Consider the following 21,058-nt stretch of genomic DNA (forward strand, 5'->3'; position numbering starts at 1 on the left):
TCAGTCAGTAAGGAGAAGATAATGAAAAAAGCTGAACTTGTAGACCTAAACTTAAAAAGGCCCTCACCAAAAACAGGCTATAGCTCAAAATTGTCTCCAGAAAAATATCTCGGTACTGCCATGAGTCCTTGTATGAGGTTTGCATCCTAAAAGCAACCCTGCCTTTCCTCCATGGCTGTGTACTTGGAGCTCCGGTAGACAATTCCAAGGTATACGGCACTCTGATTTACTATTATTGAATTGTGCCAGTGTCCATTAGAACTGTAAAATAGATATCTGCATGTGTGCGTTATGATGTATGGCAGCAAGCTGTAGACTACCTCTGTATGTGATGGTGGTAAATTAGACGTCCCCATGCGTAGACAAGGGTCTTGTAAAGTGCAGGAAATGAAATGTTGCCAATTAAAAACCACACCGCCACAAGGCTGCAATACTTTTCATTGCCTCACACAAACCATTTCCTTGGTCTGGTGCACTTTCCATTTGGAATAAAACCACCAAACAACATGATTCAGAGCTGTATAGCATACAAACACAATGGCCTAGAATAACCTATTTGCACGATGCTGTTGAAATGGTTGACTAACCATTACCATTGACTAAATTATCATGGAAGCGTATGTTTGTTACTATCATAGAGTCAGGGAGGTTGCAACAATTCAATTCACAAAATCAGACGGGGGATTTAAATTACATTGTTTTTATTAGTAAGATACAGAGAGAAAATAAATTACATCACAAGGCTGGTTGCCAAACCAACTACCACCAGATGAGGGAGCCAGAGTGCTAACTGTCAAAGGCAGCAAAGAAAATAGAGGGACCTGTTGGATTATTAAGGCCTTTCACAAGATTAAGTGTGACCGAGGGAAAATACATGTTTTAGTGTTGTTTACACTTCTATGGCAAGTCGAAGGCACTTCTGTTCTGATATTACATGAAGTACCTAATAACATCTATAACAGGATAGTTTATTGTACAAAGAAAAAGCTGTATCTCCAAGCTCTAGTAGCTCTATACAATACATTATGTACAATGACCATACAATTATACCTGCATTAAAAACTTTTAATTGATAAATATATAACTTCATGTACTATTAGGAAATAAAAGGAAATATCCAAAATACTGTGATTGTTTAAATATATATATATATATAAATGACATGTATATAAAAGTAAAGTTTATATCCAATTGAGATATAAGATCATTTGAAAATAGCCAGAAAATCTTGTCTTAGGAATCCCAATCAGCAAGCATCACACATACCTGCTGGAGCTTTGCTAGGATACAAACAGGACTGAACACAAAATTGGCTGATACGAAACTGGGCAGCATATACACATATACTGTATAAACAGAGACGGTTACGTCTCGAGTATAAAGCTTTATTTTTGGGCAAAGTAACCACACACACAGAAAAACGAGTCCTGGGCACATCCATGAGAGATCATACCCCCCAAAGCTGATCACTTCAGGGCCACCTCACCATCATCTTTGAAGCACTTATTAATAACCACATCTCGATCATGCCGACCGAAGAGAATCTCTGCAGACAAAACCTCCAGTCAGACAGGCCAAGGCAAAAAAATACAAAAGGCCTCCAAACGTTTGACGTTCCAGTGCTATGCAAGTAATTTCCTCTTCTGGACGCTGGTGCTCAAGTGTTGAACCTTTCCTTTTCACACTTGCTCTGTCTGTCTGTTTCTTTGTTTGTCTAACATTCCTGACGAGGGGTGCTGGGGTACATTCAGTCAGTCCAGGGAGTGGAGGGCTCCTCAGCCTCTAGTCCTGCCAGATTTGGAGCAGGTCGCTCAGGGCACCAGCGCTGGCCACCAACTGGGTCGGACCACTGGAGAAGGAGCTTTGGGTTTTCCTCGTCAAACCTGAACCGATAGCAGCATGGAAGGAGAGGGCGAGTCGGGGGTCAGGTGGGGGGCATTCAGGGCAGGGTGGGGCTGGGCTGGGCTGGGCTGGGCTGGGCTGGGCTGGGGTGGTGTGGGTTGATTTGGGTGGGTGTGGGTCTAGTCGAAAACACTCCTCCTGGTGGGGCTGGGCGATGTCTTCCTGCTAAGTCGGGGCGTGCCCTGCGCGAAGAGACATAACACAGCAGGGTGAGTCACACAACGTCAAGAGAGAGGGACGAAGAAGAACAACATGGCCTACAACAACACTGCCTATCCCTCCACACCCAAGCAGATGAGCTCCGCTTCCTTAAGTCAATACTATATGGCAGCGCAGTTTTGGGACAAAAAGGTCCCGAGTTAGCCCTTTAACCCTACATGGATTAGGTTAAGACACACTGCTCTGTAATACCTCAGACATCAATCCACTGCAGCACTATTTAGGTGTTAAGCAGCAACAGCAGGGCACAGATCTTAGGGCACAGAATATTATGTGTACGAATTTACTGCATAAGACTTAAGACTTTAAAATGAAGGTCATTTTGTTGTCTTTGTACTTATACTCTGACAACAAACTTGCACATTGACAACAAAGTCAGATGAGGAAAGTGAAGGTTAGGGCACAGAATATTATTTGTACGAATTTACGGCATAAGACTTTAAAATGTCTTTGTACTTATACTCTGACAACAAACTTGCACATTGACAACAAAGTTGAATCTACTGTAATCAAGTCAGATGAGGCAAGTGAAGGTTAAGATGTTATGTTGGGAATCCTGGGTTGGAGAGGCATGAGGGTGTGTTTGGTATGAGGAGAGTGGGTGGAGATGAGTGGTGAGTGTGTGTGAGGGGTGGGGTTTGAGGGGAGGAGGAGGAGGGGTACACACCGGTGACTGAGCTTTGGAGAAGTTGACATGGGCGTACAGCAGCACTGCAATGTCCTTGTGTCCCGCTTCCAGAGCTATGGACAGGGCATTGCTCTCGTCCTGCACACACACACACACACACACACACACACACACACACACACACAAGGAAAGCATTCCATTAGCAACGCAGTCTTGCTGGTGAGTATCTCAAGTGTTTAGGGTGTACACAGACAGGCCGCTGAACGACAGGACACACTCTCTCTCTCTCTTATCACTCACACACACACACACACACACACAAACACGCACACGCACACGCACACGCACACGCACACGCACACGCACACGCAGACTCTCTCACACACACACACTCTCTCTCTCTCTCTCTCTCTCTCTCACACACACACACACACACACTCTCTCTCTCACACACACACACACACAGACAGAGCGAGAGCGAGAGACACTCACGCTGTCGCTGAGCGTGGCGTCACAGCCGGGCTGGGCGAGCAGCAGCTTGACGATCTCCACGTGGCCGTGCTCGCTGGCGCACATGAGCGCCGTGGAGCCCTCGTCGTCCTGCACGTTGACGTCGGCGCCGCACGCCAGCAGCGCCTTCACCATGTCCATCCGCCCGTGGCTCACCGCCAGCATCAGAGCCGTCTGACCCGCCTGGACACACACACACACACACACACACACACCAGAGAGGGGGAGGGAGGGAGGGAGAGATAGAGGGAGGGAGAGAGAGGGATAGAGGGAGGGAGAGAGAGAGGGAGGGAGAGAGAGGGATGGAGGGAGAGAGAGAGAGAGGGGGGAGAGAGAGAGGGAGAAGGAAAGGAGAGAGGGGAGGAAGCAGAGACAGATGGTAAATGACAGACTGATGACAGGCATGATGCTCTGATGCTCTGATGTAGTGCTTTATGATGCAGATTTATCCTACTCGTGACACTGAAATCATATACTGGGTATGACTCTAATATGCATAATTGCATATGCATAAATATAGCAAACATAAAATTCCTTTCATTCATATGTGTATATATACAGAATTTACATCTCACTGTGAGAGCACTGAGAGAGGGAGGGAGGGAGAGAGAGAGTGTGAGAGAGAGTGAGTGAGAGAGAGAAAGAAAAAGAAAGATGTTTTAAAAGATCTTTGTCTGTGTCTGTGTCTTTTCTTTCTCGGTGTGCACACATAAACTAACTCATCTACACAGAAGAAAAACAAACTGTGTTCTGTGTAACTCAGTGGGGTCAAACGCGTGGTCAAACAGAGAGCGGGGTGGGCACCCCCTCTGACCTGGCTGGCTTTGGCGTTGACGTCCCCTTTGCTGAAGAGCTCCTCCACGATGCGCATGTCCTTGGGCGACTCCACCGCCGCCAGGGCCGCCAGCATGATGGGGGTGTAGCCCGCCTTGTTCTGCTGATTGACGTTGCAGACATCTGCCACAAAAGGAGAGATTGACATCAGAAAGGCCTCCCGGAGACCGGCCCTCTTGTCAGAGAGCCAGAGGAGGAAGGCGGCTGGTACTGACGGATGGTGCAGACGAGGGGGGGGGGGGGCAGGACACACACACACACACACCAAGGGATGTACAAAGTGTTCACTCACGCACACACACACAGACCATACGCAAGCACTGTCATACACACATGTACAAGAACGGTCTGGTCACACACACATGCAGAGCATCTACAGTACACATTCAGTGAAACACACACACACACACACACACAGACCATACACAGGCACTGTCATACACACATGCACAAGCATGGCATGGTCACACACACATGCAGAGCACTGCTAAGCAGCATCTACACACAGACAGAACACACACACACACACACACACACACACACACACACTGTTTCCTATTGAGCCCATCATCTCTTTTGAGAAAGGGGTGGGAGGAAGGAGCTTCGGGGGGCTTAGCGAGTCAGGGGCATCGTAGGCCGAGGGGTTTTGGGGCCGGAGGATCTGAGAACGGCGGCTAACAATGGGCACAATGGAGCCGCACCCCCCCACCCCCCACTACACCCCCCCCAAAGCACGGGGCGTCCGGCAGCACCGGCGCACAAAGGGCCCCCCCCTGTCCAGACAATGGGCCCTCTCCCCTCACAAGGGCCCAGCACCTCATCATACTCCACTGGGCTTTTCACAAACGGGGAGCTGCGCTGCCTTACTGCCTTACAGCTGCGTCTGTGGAGGACAGCTCAGCTCAGCTCGCCCATGAAGACCAAAAAGGGGGAAGATTAGAGCTATGAGGAGGGGGGGGGGGGGGGGGGGGGTTGTACTAGCTGCTAACTTTGAAGTGTGTGGATGTGATGTGTGGGGGGTGCAGAGCTGAGGAGGCACATCAGAGAGGGACGATGCCTTTTTGATTCGAGTAATGAGCTCTTTTGCTCCGCCATTACCCGCATCGTTTCTTAATTAAAGAGAAACACGTTGACATGTGTTACAAATTGAAGTACAAATTCTTTTTTTTTTTTTGGGGGGGGGGGGGGGGTTGATCTGACGTTAATACAAACTGGGCGCCTGCTTCACTGGAGATTAAAAGGACTCCTTGAAGCACCCCATCCATCTGAATCACAGACTATAAACTTCGTATCAGGCTTGAGAGCATTTTAATTACCTCATAATTATACAGAGTGCCTCATGTTCAAGTGCTACTGAACAGAATCGTAATCTGAACATGCATGTGTGTGTGTGTGTGTGTGTGTGTGTGTGTGTGTGTGTATGAGTGTGTGTGTGCGTGTGTGTGTGTGTGTGTGTGGTTAGGAGAGGGACTTATTTGCGCTCAGTTACTGTACCTGCGTCCAGCAGCGTCTTGACGATGTCGAAGTTGGAATGGGACACGCTGTAGTGCAGGGCGGTGTTGCCGTTGCCGTCGGCCATGTTGACCACGTGCCGCAGCACTGGGCCGGAGACGGCGCGGAAGGCGCCCAGGTAGTCCTCCACCATGGCCGGCACCGCCGACTTCTGGCTGGACACGCGGAACCACTCCTGCTGCACGGTGTTCAGGCACGCCCGCTGCGGAGTCACAGAGAGAGCCAACAACAGCAGAGAGAGGCCGTCAGTGGGGAGCTGTGGCACAAGTGGCATCACAACCCCTAATCCGTAACGTTACCACCTTTGGGTTTAAGTGCCCAACGGGGACACGTGTTTGGTTCTGACCAGCTGACCTTTTGCCTGATGAAGACCCAGTAGGGTCGAAACGTTGCATTTTTTTCATTAAACCGGGAGCAATTATCAGTGTTGCGGACATTACCTTTTTCTTCCATATTACTCTACATTTGTCCTGCACCTGCAAGGTGGGATGTGCACACAGCTACTCTCCTTGGTTCTGACCAGCGGCCATTTCTCAATCCCACCCCATCTCTCGGTCTTTCTGTTTCTCGGTCTCTCGGCCTCTCCCACTCGTTTCTTATCACCGTCAACACTGTCCTATCTACTGGATGTGAAGGCAACAGCCCACAAATGAAGTTCAAAACTAAAGACGGACAAGGGCGTCAGGAAGCGGAGCGGGCATTCCCGAGATGCCGAGGGCCAGCTTCCCTCATGGCGTTCTCTGGGGGGGGGGGGGGGGGGGGGGTGCAGGTTTCCTTCCCGCCACCATTATTCCACACTTCCTCCTCGTTTTCGATTAAGCGTTCTTGGACCGCGCCGCTGTTTAACAAAAGCGTCACTCGAGGCCAACTTCGCCAAGAACTAACAAACAAAACCCTCGCTGCAAAAATGAACGCTTTTCCAAGCATCAAAGGTGGCTCACGGCCGCAAATCTATAAATGCTCCAGGATTTAATTATGACTGGTTCCACGCGAGGGGGGGGGGGCAGGGGGGAGGAAAAATAACGATATGTGCAAACCGCCCCAGGGCAGATCAAGCGCAGCCTGCCAAGAAGGGGGCAAACACCCTGCAGGAGTGGGCAGTTGTGCCAACTGCCCCGCTGGAGTCCTTTCAAAGCCGCGGCCGGGTGAGGGCTGCTGCTGGCTGGGCTTGGCATTCCTTCATAGGGCATTAGGCACCCAGGGCCCAGGGCCCGCCTCAGCACTTCAGAGCGCGGGGCACGGCCCGGTCCGAGAGATGAAACAGCCCGTCATTCTAATTTATCCTGAGGCCTCGTTTGTTCGCCCTGAGCTGGGCTGTTTGGAGAGCACAGGAGTCTACAAAAGCCCCAAGCCAACACAGATGTTCAGGAGTAAGAATGAGAGGAGGACCGAGAGAGGAGGAGAGAAGAACTAGAGGGGAAAAGCATTCTGAGAAAGTGCTCCCTCCAGGGAGAAACACAGAGAGAAGGGAAAAAAGTCACAGACTGTAGTGTTTGAAGTTCAAGGTTATTTAGTCTATGCATGTCTTACCACATCTTTGCTGGTCAGTGACTTGGAATCGTTCAGGTGGGCTTTCAGCACATTGCACGCCGACACCATCTTTTCACTTAACTCGTATCTGTGGCAGAACAGGAAAGAGGTGTATTTGTATGCGCATGTCTTCCATTATTTATTTAACATTCATTTATTTCCAGAATAACTTGAATCATAGGTCTGTTGTGGGGCTTTATGTGCAGTGCAGATTGGCCATGTCCAGCACTGGTCACTCACCTCTCTCGCCTCTCCTGCTTCTCTGAGCCGCTGAGCTCAGCCCTCTTTCCCACCTCCACCGCTCCTTCGTTACAGAACTCCTCTCCTCCCATTCTCCCTTCTCTGACATTCTTCTGCGCCTCCTTTCCTTCCTCCTCCGCCTCCTCCTCCTCCTCCTCTTCGTCCTCCGAGCCCGAGGAGCTGCTTTCCTCGGAGCTGGAGTCGTCACTCGACGTGGTCTCGTACCTGTGGACAGGAGGTTGGGGAGTTAGCCACAGGACCTGCGGGACGAGCTCAGGAATGGAGAGGATGACACGGGAAAAGAAAACGATAATCCTGGACATCCACATAAACTATTCATGCTCATATCAAAGGCGCTCTAAGCGATGTTGGGTAACTTATGTTGACGTTTAAACAAAACAGACTACTCTACTCTACACCCTTCCCCTCCCTCTAGTGCAATTTAAACTCTCCTGAACGCGCATCTCATTGGTGAATGGCTGGAGGAGTATATGTTTCATAATTCAAGCCGCACCAGGCTGTTTTTGTTGCCTGGGCAGTCTATAGAGACTGTGTTTTTATACAGTGTATTCAGGGACAGGCAGCTAACGAAGGTTGAGGAAATGTTTACTGTATCTGACACAAATATTTTAGCTTAGAAACTGCATAACATCGCTCAGAGCACCTTTAAAAGACCTATTGTCTATTGTTTAAAACGGACTAAGCATAACACTACACAATGCCAAGGTCTTTATTCCATTGTTCCACTCCTGTGTCTCTTGTCATAAACCCTATAGTTGTGACACTACAGACAGTTAGCCATGTCTGATCCAAACGCTGTGACTCAAACTGCAAAAAGCCTGCCTTAAGTAACACAACAACGACCGTATTATATTCTTACTCTATTTGCTGCTAATACCTGTGTGATCGGGCATTGCTTTGTCTTTCCTACAGTGACACAGAACTCTCTGTTATCAAAACAGAATCCCCGCATATTTCATTTGCGGTGGGTCTTTGGCACATTCTCTTGAACCAAAGCCATTAAATCTCCTTGAGAAAATAGCTCTAGGAGTTCCAACAACACAAAACTGCCCAAACAGGAAGGGACAACAGGAAATTAGAAAATTAATTACAAGATTCAAAACACCCCGGACTGTTTTGGTGATAACAATGACTGTCTGAAGAGATGTCTACTTAGTCTTGTGTGAAACAAACAGCAGGAAGTCTCGCATTCTTTACATTGTTGTTTGACTTAATCATTACATCCTAAACGGTAGGTGACAGTGTTGAGAAGTAGGGGTTCCTGAAACTCACCCTCCATTGACGCCCACAAACTGCAGGTTCTTTTTGGTACCGTTGGATCCCTGACGGCCATCTTTCTTTTTCATGATGGACTTCAGGGTATTCTGACTGCCAGACTGACCTACAAATCAATCATAAAGAACCTATGTTATTACAACTGTTATTGTGATTTGTATTTATTACCTTTTTGGATAATTTAGTTAGCAATAATTTATTCACAACATACGGTACTGATACACAGTGCATTTTCAGTAGTCACTCAGGTGTGCTCCCTGTCAATCAAATCACCGATGGTGTTGCTTGCACCTTGCATTACCAGTTACTCCACTACTTCAACCACAAGAACATTCAGTCACCAAATAGCTTTAGCCGACACAATCCATCCCCTCGTGAACCGTCTGATTTGATTTGGCAAGAGAAACCCCAACTCAGCCAACGCACTCGTGCACAGACACGCTGCATGCTCCGCTCTGTGCTTACAGGACCTCTGTCGAGGGCCGGGGGTCAATAACTCAAGTCAGTCGGCGGCTCCGTTCTCCCTGCACTAGCGTAAACATCAAAAGAGCGCGCGCACTGCAGCTGAACTTTCTTCCCCCCGTGATTCACGTGTGCGGAGATGCGCTCTGGAAGCGAGTCATCCATCAGCGCCGCGAGGCGGAGGAGCCCCGGAGCAGGAGCAGGAGCCTCTGGCGGGGAGGAGGCGCGGGAGGAGGCGCTCCTGCCCTTTTACAGTATCAGAAAAAGCCACCTTCTTTCTCCCCCCCTCCAAAAAAAAAAATTAAAATTAAAATTACAAAACGAGAAAAAAATGAAGAAAAAGGGAAAAAAAGAAACTCATTCTGTGTGGCAAGGGGAACTCGTCCCAAAACCCCCGGAACTATCCCAAACATTTTAAGTACAGGGTCCGTCTGGCCAAGTAGCAGCAAGAGACCGCGGCCTCTCTGCTGCAAGTCTGTAAAGAGAACAACTCCGTTCAGTGCCAGGACTTGCCTTCCACATACGGGGGCCTCTGGCTCTTTCGCTCTTTTTTCAGACTTACTTTCATTCTTACTCTCCCTCTCTCCTTCTCTCCCTCCCTCCATCGTTCAATCATCCTCTTTTCACATTCTATCCAGGAGGAAGCACCATACAGCAACATGGTCATTGTCATGCTTCCCATATTTTGACAAGTGAGGGTCTAACTAACCGGCCTGAGGGTGCTTAGCTGAGACATAGACTGAATATGGAGCGCACACACATACAGTACACACATACACACATACACACATACACACATACACACATACACACATACACACATACACACAGAGTAATTTCAGGGTAACTAATGGCTGTGTTATCTATCTGATAAATGGTGTCTTTTGTGTGAGTGGGACACTGTGGTCATCTTCCTGACCCAAGTGGCCGTGGGCCGAGAGTCTCTCACCGTGCAGGGCCGTGGACATCTGCTGATCCATGCGGCTCTTCAGCTCGGCCTGCCGGCTTTCGTCCGTGACCGTCACCCCTGAGCTCACGCTCTCCGTCCCTGTCTGGATGACCTCTGACCTCAGGGTCAGGGACTGGGAACTCACCCTGCTGACCACCTGCTGGTCTGCACGGGAAAAAGCAAAACAAAATAACAAGGTAAGACACGGACATAAACGATCACAGATCGCCCACATACAACACTTCTTTTTCCCGTAAACAGTCCTTCACGCGAACTCAATTACATTCAAATTGGACTCATCTAGCTTTATTGGCAAGATAAATGAAATCACTCACACACTCACTCACTCACTCACTCACTCACACACTCACACACTCACACACTCACACACTCACACACTCACACACTCACACACTCACACACACCTATCTGGCATGGAGGACAACAGCATTACGCGAGTTGCTGGTGGAGGGGAGAAGTGATCTGAAATGTACCCCAGTGCTCAGAGCTCTTCCCAGTTTGGTCACACATGAGAGCTTTGGCACGAGCCCCATGATAATGAGAGACATGCTGATGCTTGCGGTGTGGAGTGGTACATTCCACAGAGGAAGGTGGAATCTGGCATTCCACACTCACAGACACTAAAACTATTTTTTTTATAGATCAATTATATTAATAATGGAACATTAAAAAGCTCTACTGGAAGAGTGGTCTCTTTTCAGAAATAAGAAATGGTGCTGTTGATGAGATTATGATTTGATTTGTATACATTTTACTGTTTAGGTTATTGACAAATTCACTTTTCTTTCCCTGTCTTCATACCTGGATGGTCCCCCACACAGACACTTAACAGATTATCTGTTAAGATTCAAGCTCATAACGTGTAGTTAACAGAGCATCAACAGATCGCTTGTTGATAATCTGAGAATCTGTAGAGAGTCTGTGGGTGGATTATCTAAGCAAAGTGAAGTGAAAGGGACATAATTATGTTAACCATAGATCTTCAACCATACAGCATTTCCAAACAGCTTTTAAAATATTACATTCGTTCAAACTACATGAACAGCGCACACATATACATTCCTCTGGTTACAGAGCTTATACGGACTACACAAGGAAGAATGAACAAGCAATGAACAAACTGTTCTCTTTACAGAATCAAAAAAAGAGCTTTCTGAGAACACCTGACAAGCCGATTTCTTTCTTCTTGGTCCAGAAAAGTGCTTTAAAGTGCAGATGAAGTGGAAACATCCTGCTCTTGGCAGTGGCTAGTGCAGCTGGCCGTTCACCACAACTATTTCATTTCACTTCACTTGCGCATTACACTTCTGACCAGCTATTCATAGCATGGGCCGTGACTTGCCAATTTTCACCCATAATTTCATCCATAAACACATTATAGTAAATGCTACTTTACATTAAATCGGAGTGAAAAAGTAGGCTTGTGTTCGTCTATGCTTTGTTGAACTGTGACAAGCGATACCGTCTAGCCTACTGCTGTACATTAGGATGAGGATGATAGATGGTCCAAATCAGCAGCTGTTTATTTAAACAGCAGAAAGCGCTCACATTCCTCAATCACTGTAAGCAACTAATCAACTTTGCCCAGAAAAAATCCCACATGGTGTCCTTCCCACAGGCGACTTCACTCATCTGAGTGCAAATAAGATTGATTTAAATATAGCATCTTAATAAAACAAATACAAAACAGAACATCTGCCTGTTGGGGGGATGTGACAGGAGCCAATGTCGCTCAGACGCCTCGGCCCGTTACATAACGAGGGGGACCTGTGAATCAGCATCAGCACAAACTGGGGGTGGGGAGGGGGGTGGGGAGGCCCAAAACAAGAACAACAGCGCAGCCATTTAGCGCGAGCTGCTGCTTCCTAAAAGGAATGAGCTCACTGTTGGTTTATGGCCAAAGCCCTGATGCATTTTTCAGGGTCAGAGATAACTTTGCCCTGTCAGATCCGATCAGTCATCACACACACACACACACACTCACACACAGTGAGCAACCTCTGCCACATCAACGTCCACCCCTCACCCCTTGCTAGCCTGCCCGAAAGACTCACTCAGGCGGGGGTGGGGGGGAGGGTCTGGTCGCGGGGTCCGAGGGGGTAAAAATAGACTTCTGGACACAGGCCATATTCTAAGGCTAAAGATCTATACGCTCTGAGGCCCTGTTGTTTTGTGAGGCTCCACTCTTTCTGAGGGTGAACAGTCAGCCTTTTCATAGTCAAGCAAAGTCCCTGTGGCCTGTTCCACAAACACTTTCCATCCTGGGAGTGAATAAAATCTAAATTTACTGCCCTAACACAGCACATCATACGATCACGCCACTAAGCTGGGTGCAATCAAATTTGCAACGAAATTTGTAGAAAACTATCAAGTGTACGTAAGTGCCGTGTATATATGTTACTTGACTTGTTACTAAGCATTAAATGAAATATTTCTTTCAACATTTTTAGAAAGTTTCAGCGACGAAGAACTTGCTTGCTGAATCATCTTGTTCCAAGTCCATCTGTGCTTATATTCAATGCGCTATCAATCACCGGCGATATCCACAGTGGAAGTTATAGCGCGTCAGAGGCGTGCTAATGTAAGCCGTCACTCACCTCCTCTCGTGCTTCCATCGGCGGCCCGCTTGGTGACGTCGGTGGTGCGGAGCTCCTCCACGCTGCCGTACTTCATGACCGAGTTGATGGACGACAGCGTGTTGACCAGCTGGCTGTTGATGGAGCCAAACTGGGTGTGCGGCTGGCCAAAGGCGTCGGCCAGCTCGCTGTAGTTCTCCGCCAGCAGCATCTGCTGCTCCTGCAGGAGCTTCTGCACGCGCTCGATGTAGTGGTCCAGGCCGGCGCCGGACGCTGGCGGTGGTGGACCCGGCAGGACGCAGCCCGGAGGAGCCAGAGGCGGCACCTGGGTCTGGGTCTGGGTCTGGGTTTGGGTTTGGGTCAGCAGCACGGCCGCGGCCGGGTTCTGACCGGGCAGGGAGAGGTTGGGCAGCTGGGGAAGAGAAGGCCCGCAGGCGATGGTCCGGGTCTTCAGTCCCACCAGGAAGTTGTCGTTGACGCAGACCTGCCCCACCCCGCTGTCTTTGGTTTTGCCCGACGACGACGACGTCGTCGACGACCGTTCGCTCCCGGCCTCGCCCGGCGTTGCCGTCCCGACGGCCACCGAGCGCGTCTTCACCGTGGCCTGCACGTCCTTGACCAGTCCCTCGCCGACGGCCACCGTCCGGGTCTCGGTCGGCGCCGTGCTGGTGTGCTGGTCTCTCGTGCTCAGCTCCGTGTCCGTGCACGAGTCCACCACGGCGATCCGCTCCGTGCTGGTGGACCGGCTGACCCCCAGCGCGTCCGTCTCGGAGTACTGAGACGAGGTCTCGGGCAGGACCGTGGTCCCCCGGTCCGCACGGCTCACGGCGTCCGTCTCGGTCCCCGCGCTGACCAGCTCTTTGACGGGGCTCACCGTCACGTCCACCGAGCAGTCCCCGCACCCGATGGACCGTGCCTCTCGGGCCGCCTCGGCCTCGGCCTTGCGCAGCAGCCCCAGGCTCTCCACCGTCTCCTCCGTGTTGACGCTCACCTCGCACACGCTCGGCCGCGCGCCCACGCTCTTGTCCGTCACGCTCGCCCGCCGGCCCACGCACTGGTCCCTCGACTCCGTCCGCTCGCGCACCACCCACCGGTCCATCGGCACGTCCGGGCCCGCGGCCGCCGCTTTCGTGTCCGGCCGACAGGACACCCCTACCTCCTGGACCTGTACCGCTTTGTCGTCGTCGTCAGCGCCGCTGGACTCTTCGTGATTCCCGACTCCGAGGCTGTGAGTGGACACGCAGGCCTCGACGGCGGTGCTGTACATCTCGGGCCGGGCCGTGCAGCCCTTGTCGGCCTTCTTGCGGCTGCCGCCGGCCGCGGCCTGCTGCAGCTCCAGCTTGAGCTTGCTCATCTCCATCTGGTGCGTGGTCTCCTTCAGCGACACCTCCAGCCGGTAGATCTTCTCCTTCAGCGCCTCGATGGTCTGGTGCTGCAGCTCCAGCTCGGCCTCCGCCTCCGAGCAGGTGCCCAGCATGGCCTCGGTCACGCCCACCGCCGCGCTCCGCGTCTCCGCGCGCTCCGTCCCCACCGACGCGTCCCGGCTCCGGTCCGGCGACGAGCGGCGGCAGATCACCACGTCGTTCATGTTCTCGTCCGAGCCCACGGCGACGGACTTCAGCTCTCGACTCGACTGCTTCTGCGGCGCGACGGCCGCGGTAGCGGCGGCGGCGCGGTCATTCTGGGTCTGACCTCTGACCTGCCTCCGCTCCTCTTTAGTGGCCGACCCCGGGTCCTGGATCTCCTTCTCCAGCGCCTGCATCTCGGCGGTCAGCTGCCGGAACTCCTGCAGCCGCTGCGAGCTCTGCTCCATGCCCTCCAGCTCGTCCTCCGAGTCGATGTGCAGCTCGGACCGCCTGCTCGGCCCCTGCGCCGGCACGGCCGCAGCCGCAGCCGCCAGCGACGACTCGAACTGCTCGGCGCTGCCCACGCTGTACGAGCGCTTCCGGAAGCCTCCGGAGCCCGCCGGGCCCTTGGCCTGCTGCGAGGCCATCTGCCGCTTCTCCTCCTGCAGCACGGCGATCTTCACCTGCAGGATGGGGATGGTCCTCACCTGCTCCTCCAGCTCCTTGAGCCGCTTGAGCGCCACCACCATCTGGTCGCGGATGTGCTGCAGGTGCGCCGGGCTCACGTTGGTGACCGGCGTGGTCATGCCCGAGCTCATGGGGCTGTGGCGCATGGACGAGCCGCCCATGGACGGCGTGAAGTAGGGGTTGTAGCCGTCCACGCTCCCGGTTCCCCCGCCGCCGCCGCCGTTGCTGAACAGGTGCCCGTTGTGCTGCGTCAGCAGGTGGTGGTGCGAGCCGGGCGACACCTGGCTGGGCACGCCCGCCGAGCCGCCGAAGGAGGACGAGGCCAGCGAGCTGTTGGAGCCCGTGCCCCCGAAGCTGGCCAGCCGGCGGCGCGGCGGGGGCAGAGGGTCGCTCGGCGCGGCGGGCAGAGGAGGAGGAGGAGCGAGCGCCAGCGGCTGGGCCAGGAGCCGCTCCTGCTCGAGGCGCCGGCGCGTCTCCATCAGCGTCTTCTCCACCTGCGGGTTGTGGCGGGGGAAGAGCCGCGGGGAGGGAGGGGGCAGCTGCTGCTGATGGTGCTGATGGTGCTGCTGCTGCTGTCGGGCCTCCAGGACACTCAGGAAGGCCTGGGGGCCGTCATGGACCGGGTGAGTCGGGAGGGTCACTGGGCCGGGTCGGACTATCTGCGACTGGGGCAGGGCGTGAGGATGAGGTGGCGGCGGTGGTGGTGGAGGCGGTGGCGGCGGTGTCGGCTGACTGGCGGACGTGAGGAACACGGGCGACGGCGAGCGCTTGTTCTCATCGCTGGCGGAGGACGAGAGCGAGTCGGTGGACGTCCACTCGGCCAGGCCTCCGCAGCCTCCGCCACTGCTGCTGCTCACGCTGTTGTTGTTGCTGTGCTGCGAGGAGGTGGAGGGCCGCGCCGACTTGGGCTTGCGCTGGATGTTCAGCTTCTTGATGGTGTTGCCCCGCTCGATGTCGTCCACATACTTCAGGAAGTCCAGGTCTAGCTGGAAGCCGTACGGGGTCTCCAGGTAGTACGGAGCCACGGGGTCCTTCTCATCCTCATCTTTTTCTGTCAATTCAAAAGAAACAAAAAAAGCTAATTAACACCACTTCGCCTGAAAATCCCTTTTTACCAACCAACAATTCTTCAGTTCATTCCATTGACATTCAGCCATTAGATTACACACACAGCATGGTGTATGACCAACTCATGAACTGGCTTCTCTTATATCTCGCTCTACCTGGCAATAAGAAGCAGATTAATAACTTCCTCCGGTTGCTATGGCGCTCCACTTATGTAAGCCTTCAGCAAATGACCAGCAACATTTGTGTCAACAAATGACCCTGATTGTGGCGACAGAGAACAATGACTATAATCTAGTGGCAGCTATTTCCCCTCAACTGCAGCTAAAACACAGTCACATCCCATTAGCGAGCTGCATACCAAACCTCCCTCTCAGGGGGATTCTCCTTACGAGCTCATTTAGTGGAGGGAGAGAGAGAGAGAAACACACACACACACACACACACACACACACACACACACACACACAACACACACACACAACACACACACACAACACACACACACACAACACACACACACACACATAAACAGACTCACACAGAGCACTAAGTGTTTCTCTGTTAGTCTGCTCAGACTGATCACTCTGATTTACTGGTGCAAGTAGTGACACGAAGGCAAATGTGCGTCTGACAGGCGGTAATCACTTTGGTGCGAGCGTGCTTCGTCACAGGAAAACTATCCCAGGCGTCTCGAAGAGGGTGGGGGGGGGGCAATGTTTTTGGAAGAAACCCACAGCAAGGATCTCTTTTTTTTTTTTAAGACTGCAGACACCCACGCAAAATGGCTTCACGCTTTATTGCCAAATGCTTTTTAGCTTTCGCGTAGCACACGTCTGTTAAGCTGTATACTGGTCTCGCAAAAAAAAAAGAGGCGTTTTTTTTTTATGGCAGAAACAGTCAGCCGTGCCAATCCCTGCCCATGTGCTGGTAACATTCTTGCTGCTGAGAGAAAGTGGAGCTAGGGGTGCAGGGAAGGGAGGTGTGTGGGGGGGGGGGGTCAAAGAGAACAAACATGTTCCTCTCTCTCCACACACACCCCCACCCTTCTGAAAAATCATTTAGTGGAAACTAGAGGCTTGGTCACGTTTAAAACATGAAAATTGCATAACCCTTGAGGCAAAACAAGGAGGGAACACTTGCCAGGAATAATAAAAAATAGAAGCAGCAGACGTTGTGATAACCAGTATCTATACCATGAGGAATTTGAACGCATAGGGAGGACATCCATCAAAAAAGCAGCTTATGTCAAAGTCCAAATTCCACACCACAGACAGAAAAAGCCTTCCAGTTTGTCAGGCAACCAGCAGCAGCTCTCTGTGAAATGTACAACTATCCAGGCCAAGGAGGCCAGCATACACAGTCACACACACACACACACACACACACACACACACACACACACACTCTCTCTCTTGTACCAGTCACTAAGCAAAACCCTCTTGCTTCAGTCGTTCTCTACCCTGTGTACAACCAGGCAGTCACACTCACCAGAAGTGTAACTTTCCCCAGAGTCTATTTACTGCTGCAGCGTAGCCCTCCACTCAAGCCACATCAACAAAGCAAAACAAAACGTCAATAAAAAGTTCAAACGACAAGAAATTTGTTCCGATCCAGATGTAAGCCGATCCAGGTTTGTTTGAGCTTCACTTACCTAGAGGCAGTCAGCCGTCCTGAATGAGAGCAAGAGAGTGTGTGTATGAGTGACTCCCTTCCTCCCTCCCTCCCTCCTTCCTTCCCTCTCTCGCTCCCTCCCTCCCTCCCTCCCTCTCTCTAATGTGCTTTTGTAAAGAGAACAAGCTGGAGTCTAGCTCCCTGCTCGCAGTGTTGCTCCTTCCCAATCTTCACTCCATAAGGGGAAAAATTCCAGTATTGGCGTAAACTTAGCCAAGCTCTGCTGAGCTTACCATAGGCTGACGGGCTCCTCCAATCACACTCAGCTCTCCTTCTCTCTCTTTCTCGCTCTCTCTCTCTCGTCTTTCTACCTCTGCACTAAGACAGACCCTCTTTTCTTCTGTTAGAGATACCTCACCACCCCCCATCACAATACTGTGCTTGGCCATACTGAACCTTGACCACAGAAATGCACTTCCTGTATACAAAAAACATCCTTTTTTCCTAGGGAAAAAAAAAACACCTCTAGGGAAAAAGAGCTTTCATCTGCCCATATACCAAAAGAGTATCATTCACAAACTTCCACACACAACCAGCTGCCTAAACACACAATGATCACACACAGCTATCTAGAGAAATAATTCTTTCATGACGATAGTGGCCACAGGCAGACATTACAAGACTTCAAACCAATGTCACCAATGTCACTATTCAGCAGCTGCACAACAGCAAGCTCAAACAGAAATGTGTGAAGACTTGAAGAACTGAGCTATAAGAACGGAACGGAGACGTCACCGGCAGCGAGACGGGGCTGTCCGGCACAGGCCACTGCCCCTGGACAGCTGAGGGCTGACCTCACCCCTGCGAGAACAGGCAAAGGTCACAGACCTGCTGCCTTTAGGGGGCAAAAGTGTCGGGATGGACGAGCTGAGACTGATAGGGCACTCCAATAATATTCTCACGTCACACCGTAAATCAGCCATTACACAAGGACTGGACAGGATGGTGAGCCACAAGCAAGCTTGCTCACAGAACACTATGTATCAGATGGATGGACACAAGTGGACTCAGCTGTAAACAGGACAACCGAGGCAGTTGATAAACGGACACATACAAATTGACCAGGGGAGGACACGGAGGAGCGACAGTTTGGATAAGATCAACCTCCGCTACAGAGCGTGCTAGGAGAGTTAACGTTTAACAGAGACAGCTGGTGCGGTATTCTGAGATAGAGACAATGAGGAGAAAGCAGATAGGATATCAGCCAATCAGTGTTAATCATTCGGAAAGACAACACCACTATAGGAATATAAGCCAATTACTACCAGGGAAATGAGGGGGGGGGGAACTGTCCTCACCTAAACTGTTGCAGTTGAGGGTTTTTTCTCCTGAGTGTTGTAGAAAGTCCTCCCTGACAAAGTCAAAAGACGTGGAGCGCTAACTGTTTGCTAAGGCCCGGATTGGCTGAAGCTCGGGAAAAGAATGGCAGGCTCATAAAAGCAGCCAGTGAGACAGCAGAATAAAAAAGGGCTGACACTGGAGACAGCGAGTGTATGATTTTAGACGAAGAAACGTGAGACAGTGGCATGCCAACATCATCATATGTTGTTTGCGAACAAAGTTCAGTTGAAAGGGAGAATTCAGAGGCCCTCGCTAAGGGGTGGGTGACAAAAACCAAAACACTAGTCAGAACCAAATGCATACACAATACAGTATGTGTACACTGTTTGAAAGACAGAGTAATTTATGTTAAGTTAGAGCATAGTGAAGTTGTACACTGGGAAAATGAGCTATGCCCATTTCCAAAATATATTCCAGTATATTCCAAGTGTCTAAGTGTTCCATCTACAATCAAGCCTCACATTCTTCAGAAAACCATGTTTAAAATAGCTCCACAGATCGTCCACTTTGTTTCGAAAATGTGCTCAGCTGGACTGTGCTATGTTTTCACAGGTTTTTTGTCAGCTGAAACATGTCAAGGCCTAACTAGCCAATGAAATGTAATGTTAGTGTCACATAAACAACTGAAAATAGAAGGCCCCTAACATTCCTATCAGCTTGGGTTTTCAACTCACATGTGGGCATATAGACCTTATGACACACACGCACACACTCTCTCTCACACACACACACACAAAGAGGACTGATTACAGCACAAGCATTCCCAATCCAGTCAGCACAGATGTGAACAAGGCCCCATTTATTATCCTACACTAGCTGAGACGCAGTTCACCCTCTCCAGACAACATGTCATTACAAATCCTCTATCTGCGCGTCTAATCGCGCTCCTTTTACAACAACTGGTACAGCTTGTGCTACGCCACTCCCAACACACACACGGCGTTGGCACGGACTGGTACCCTTGTGGAAGGGTCTAACAATCCTCTGCCCCCACCGCCACTGTCCCTAAGGGTACGAGCCACAGGCCTGGTGACTTTAGATTTCTCCCACGCCACACAGCCCATGTTTGTCCTCCAAACACACTTTCTGTCATCTCTTCTGAGGATGAACACTGGCTGGATTCTGCTTTTCTTTCCTTGAGTCGGAATCTCAAAAAGTTCCTGCGGGCCGTCGGAGTGGAGAGCCCGTAAGTCGTGGCAGCAGACAGGGCGAATTCGCCGAATGTTTGCAATGAAAATAAAATGCAGACAGGCATGTTTGGCCTTGATATAGACGCTGTGATGATGAGGGTGGAAAAACAAACAGCGAGAGCCTGTTGCAGATACAACGGCTAAGAGAGAAGTCAGGCCACTGTCAACCCATAAACTCTTCCGCTTCAAATCGAAAACTCATGCACTCCTGCAACTCATGCATTTCATTGTGAAAGTGACATGAGATGCTGGAATGCTTCCGCGTAGAAAACTCAGCCTGATATGTTTTTTTCCTACACCAAACCAGTTATTAAGCAAGCGAAGTTTAAGATTACAGTTAGAGATATTTTATTTTTAAAAGGAGCTATCCCAATATAGAAAATGGGATGCAAAATGCATTTTATGGTTGCCATCTTACAATTCATGGACCAAAAAAGAAACCTTATCCTTCAACCTATACTGCACCCAGGGATGTGAGGGCAGTTTTACTGTATGCAATGTTTATTTGACTGAAAACAGGCAGCTGGACATTTGCAACATACTGTATACTTTACCTGCCATACATGTTTCTAAATGGTTAAGAATACGCTCTTAAAAGCAAGTTCAATATGTTCAGACTGAAGACATTCATTGGAAATGAATGTTAAACACGCTAGCCATACTACAGTGATAACTAGAGCCTGGAGATTCAACCAATACAATGGAATGTGAATATGGCAATGGCAATCAATGAAACAAAACTACATGAAGCATTACAATGTCTGTCAATACGGTATTATACACACATTCATCATCTTCTGAAAAGAAACCAACATTTTATCACACGTTAAAACAAGTATCAGCTGGGACGACAAAGCTCTTATATCTATTTAAAAAAAAAAAAAAAAAAATTGTGAGCAACAACCTCTCAACAAAGCAGACATCAATCAAACCAGTCTGTGAACCAGTTTCCCTCAGAAAGCTTCCTGGAAGCCAAGGGCACTGGACCAGACATTCCATACCTTATAAAAACCCAAGTTTCTGAGTCATAATATCACCCTACCACAGAGCCCACTGCCATGAAATTACTATGGGAA

The 21,058-nt window shown here is 50.3% G+C and overlaps 1 protein-coding gene across 4 annotated transcripts in view; it reads right to left on the reverse strand.

The window, feature by feature from the left end:
- Positions 1-684: 684 nt before the first annotated feature.
- The window catches only part of kank1a (KN motif and ankyrin repeat domains 1a), a 54,118-nt gene continuing 33,744 nt past the window's right edge, over positions 685-21,058 (reverse strand). For all 4 annotated transcript variants that reach the window (XM_062543301.1, XM_062543300.1, XM_062543303.1 and 1 more), the window contains 10 exons: positions 12,701-15,763; positions 10,083-10,247; positions 8,669-8,777; positions 7,376-7,600; positions 7,136-7,223; positions 5,588-5,807; positions 4,074-4,216; positions 3,242-3,442; positions 2,789-2,887; positions 685-2,084 (listed from right to left, as the gene is read on the reverse strand). In XM_062543301.1, coding sequence (XP_062399285.1) covers positions 2,022-2,084; positions 2,789-2,887; positions 3,242-3,442; positions 4,074-4,216; positions 5,588-5,807; positions 7,136-7,223; positions 7,376-7,600; positions 8,669-8,777; positions 10,083-10,247; positions 12,701-15,763 — 4,376 coding nt within the window. In that variant the 3' untranslated portion in view covers positions 685-2,021. The remainder of the gene's footprint in view (positions 2,085-2,788; positions 2,888-3,241; positions 3,443-4,073; positions 4,217-5,587; positions 5,808-7,135; positions 7,224-7,375; positions 7,601-8,668; positions 8,778-10,082; positions 10,248-12,700; positions 15,764-21,058) is intronic.

The sequence above is a fragment of the Sardina pilchardus genome, chromosome 8 (genome assembly GCF_963854185.1).
Source record: "Sardina pilchardus chromosome 8, fSarPil1.1, whole genome shotgun sequence".
NCBI classification, from domain to species: Eukaryota; Metazoa; Chordata; class Actinopteri; order Clupeiformes; family Clupeidae; genus Sardina; species Sardina pilchardus.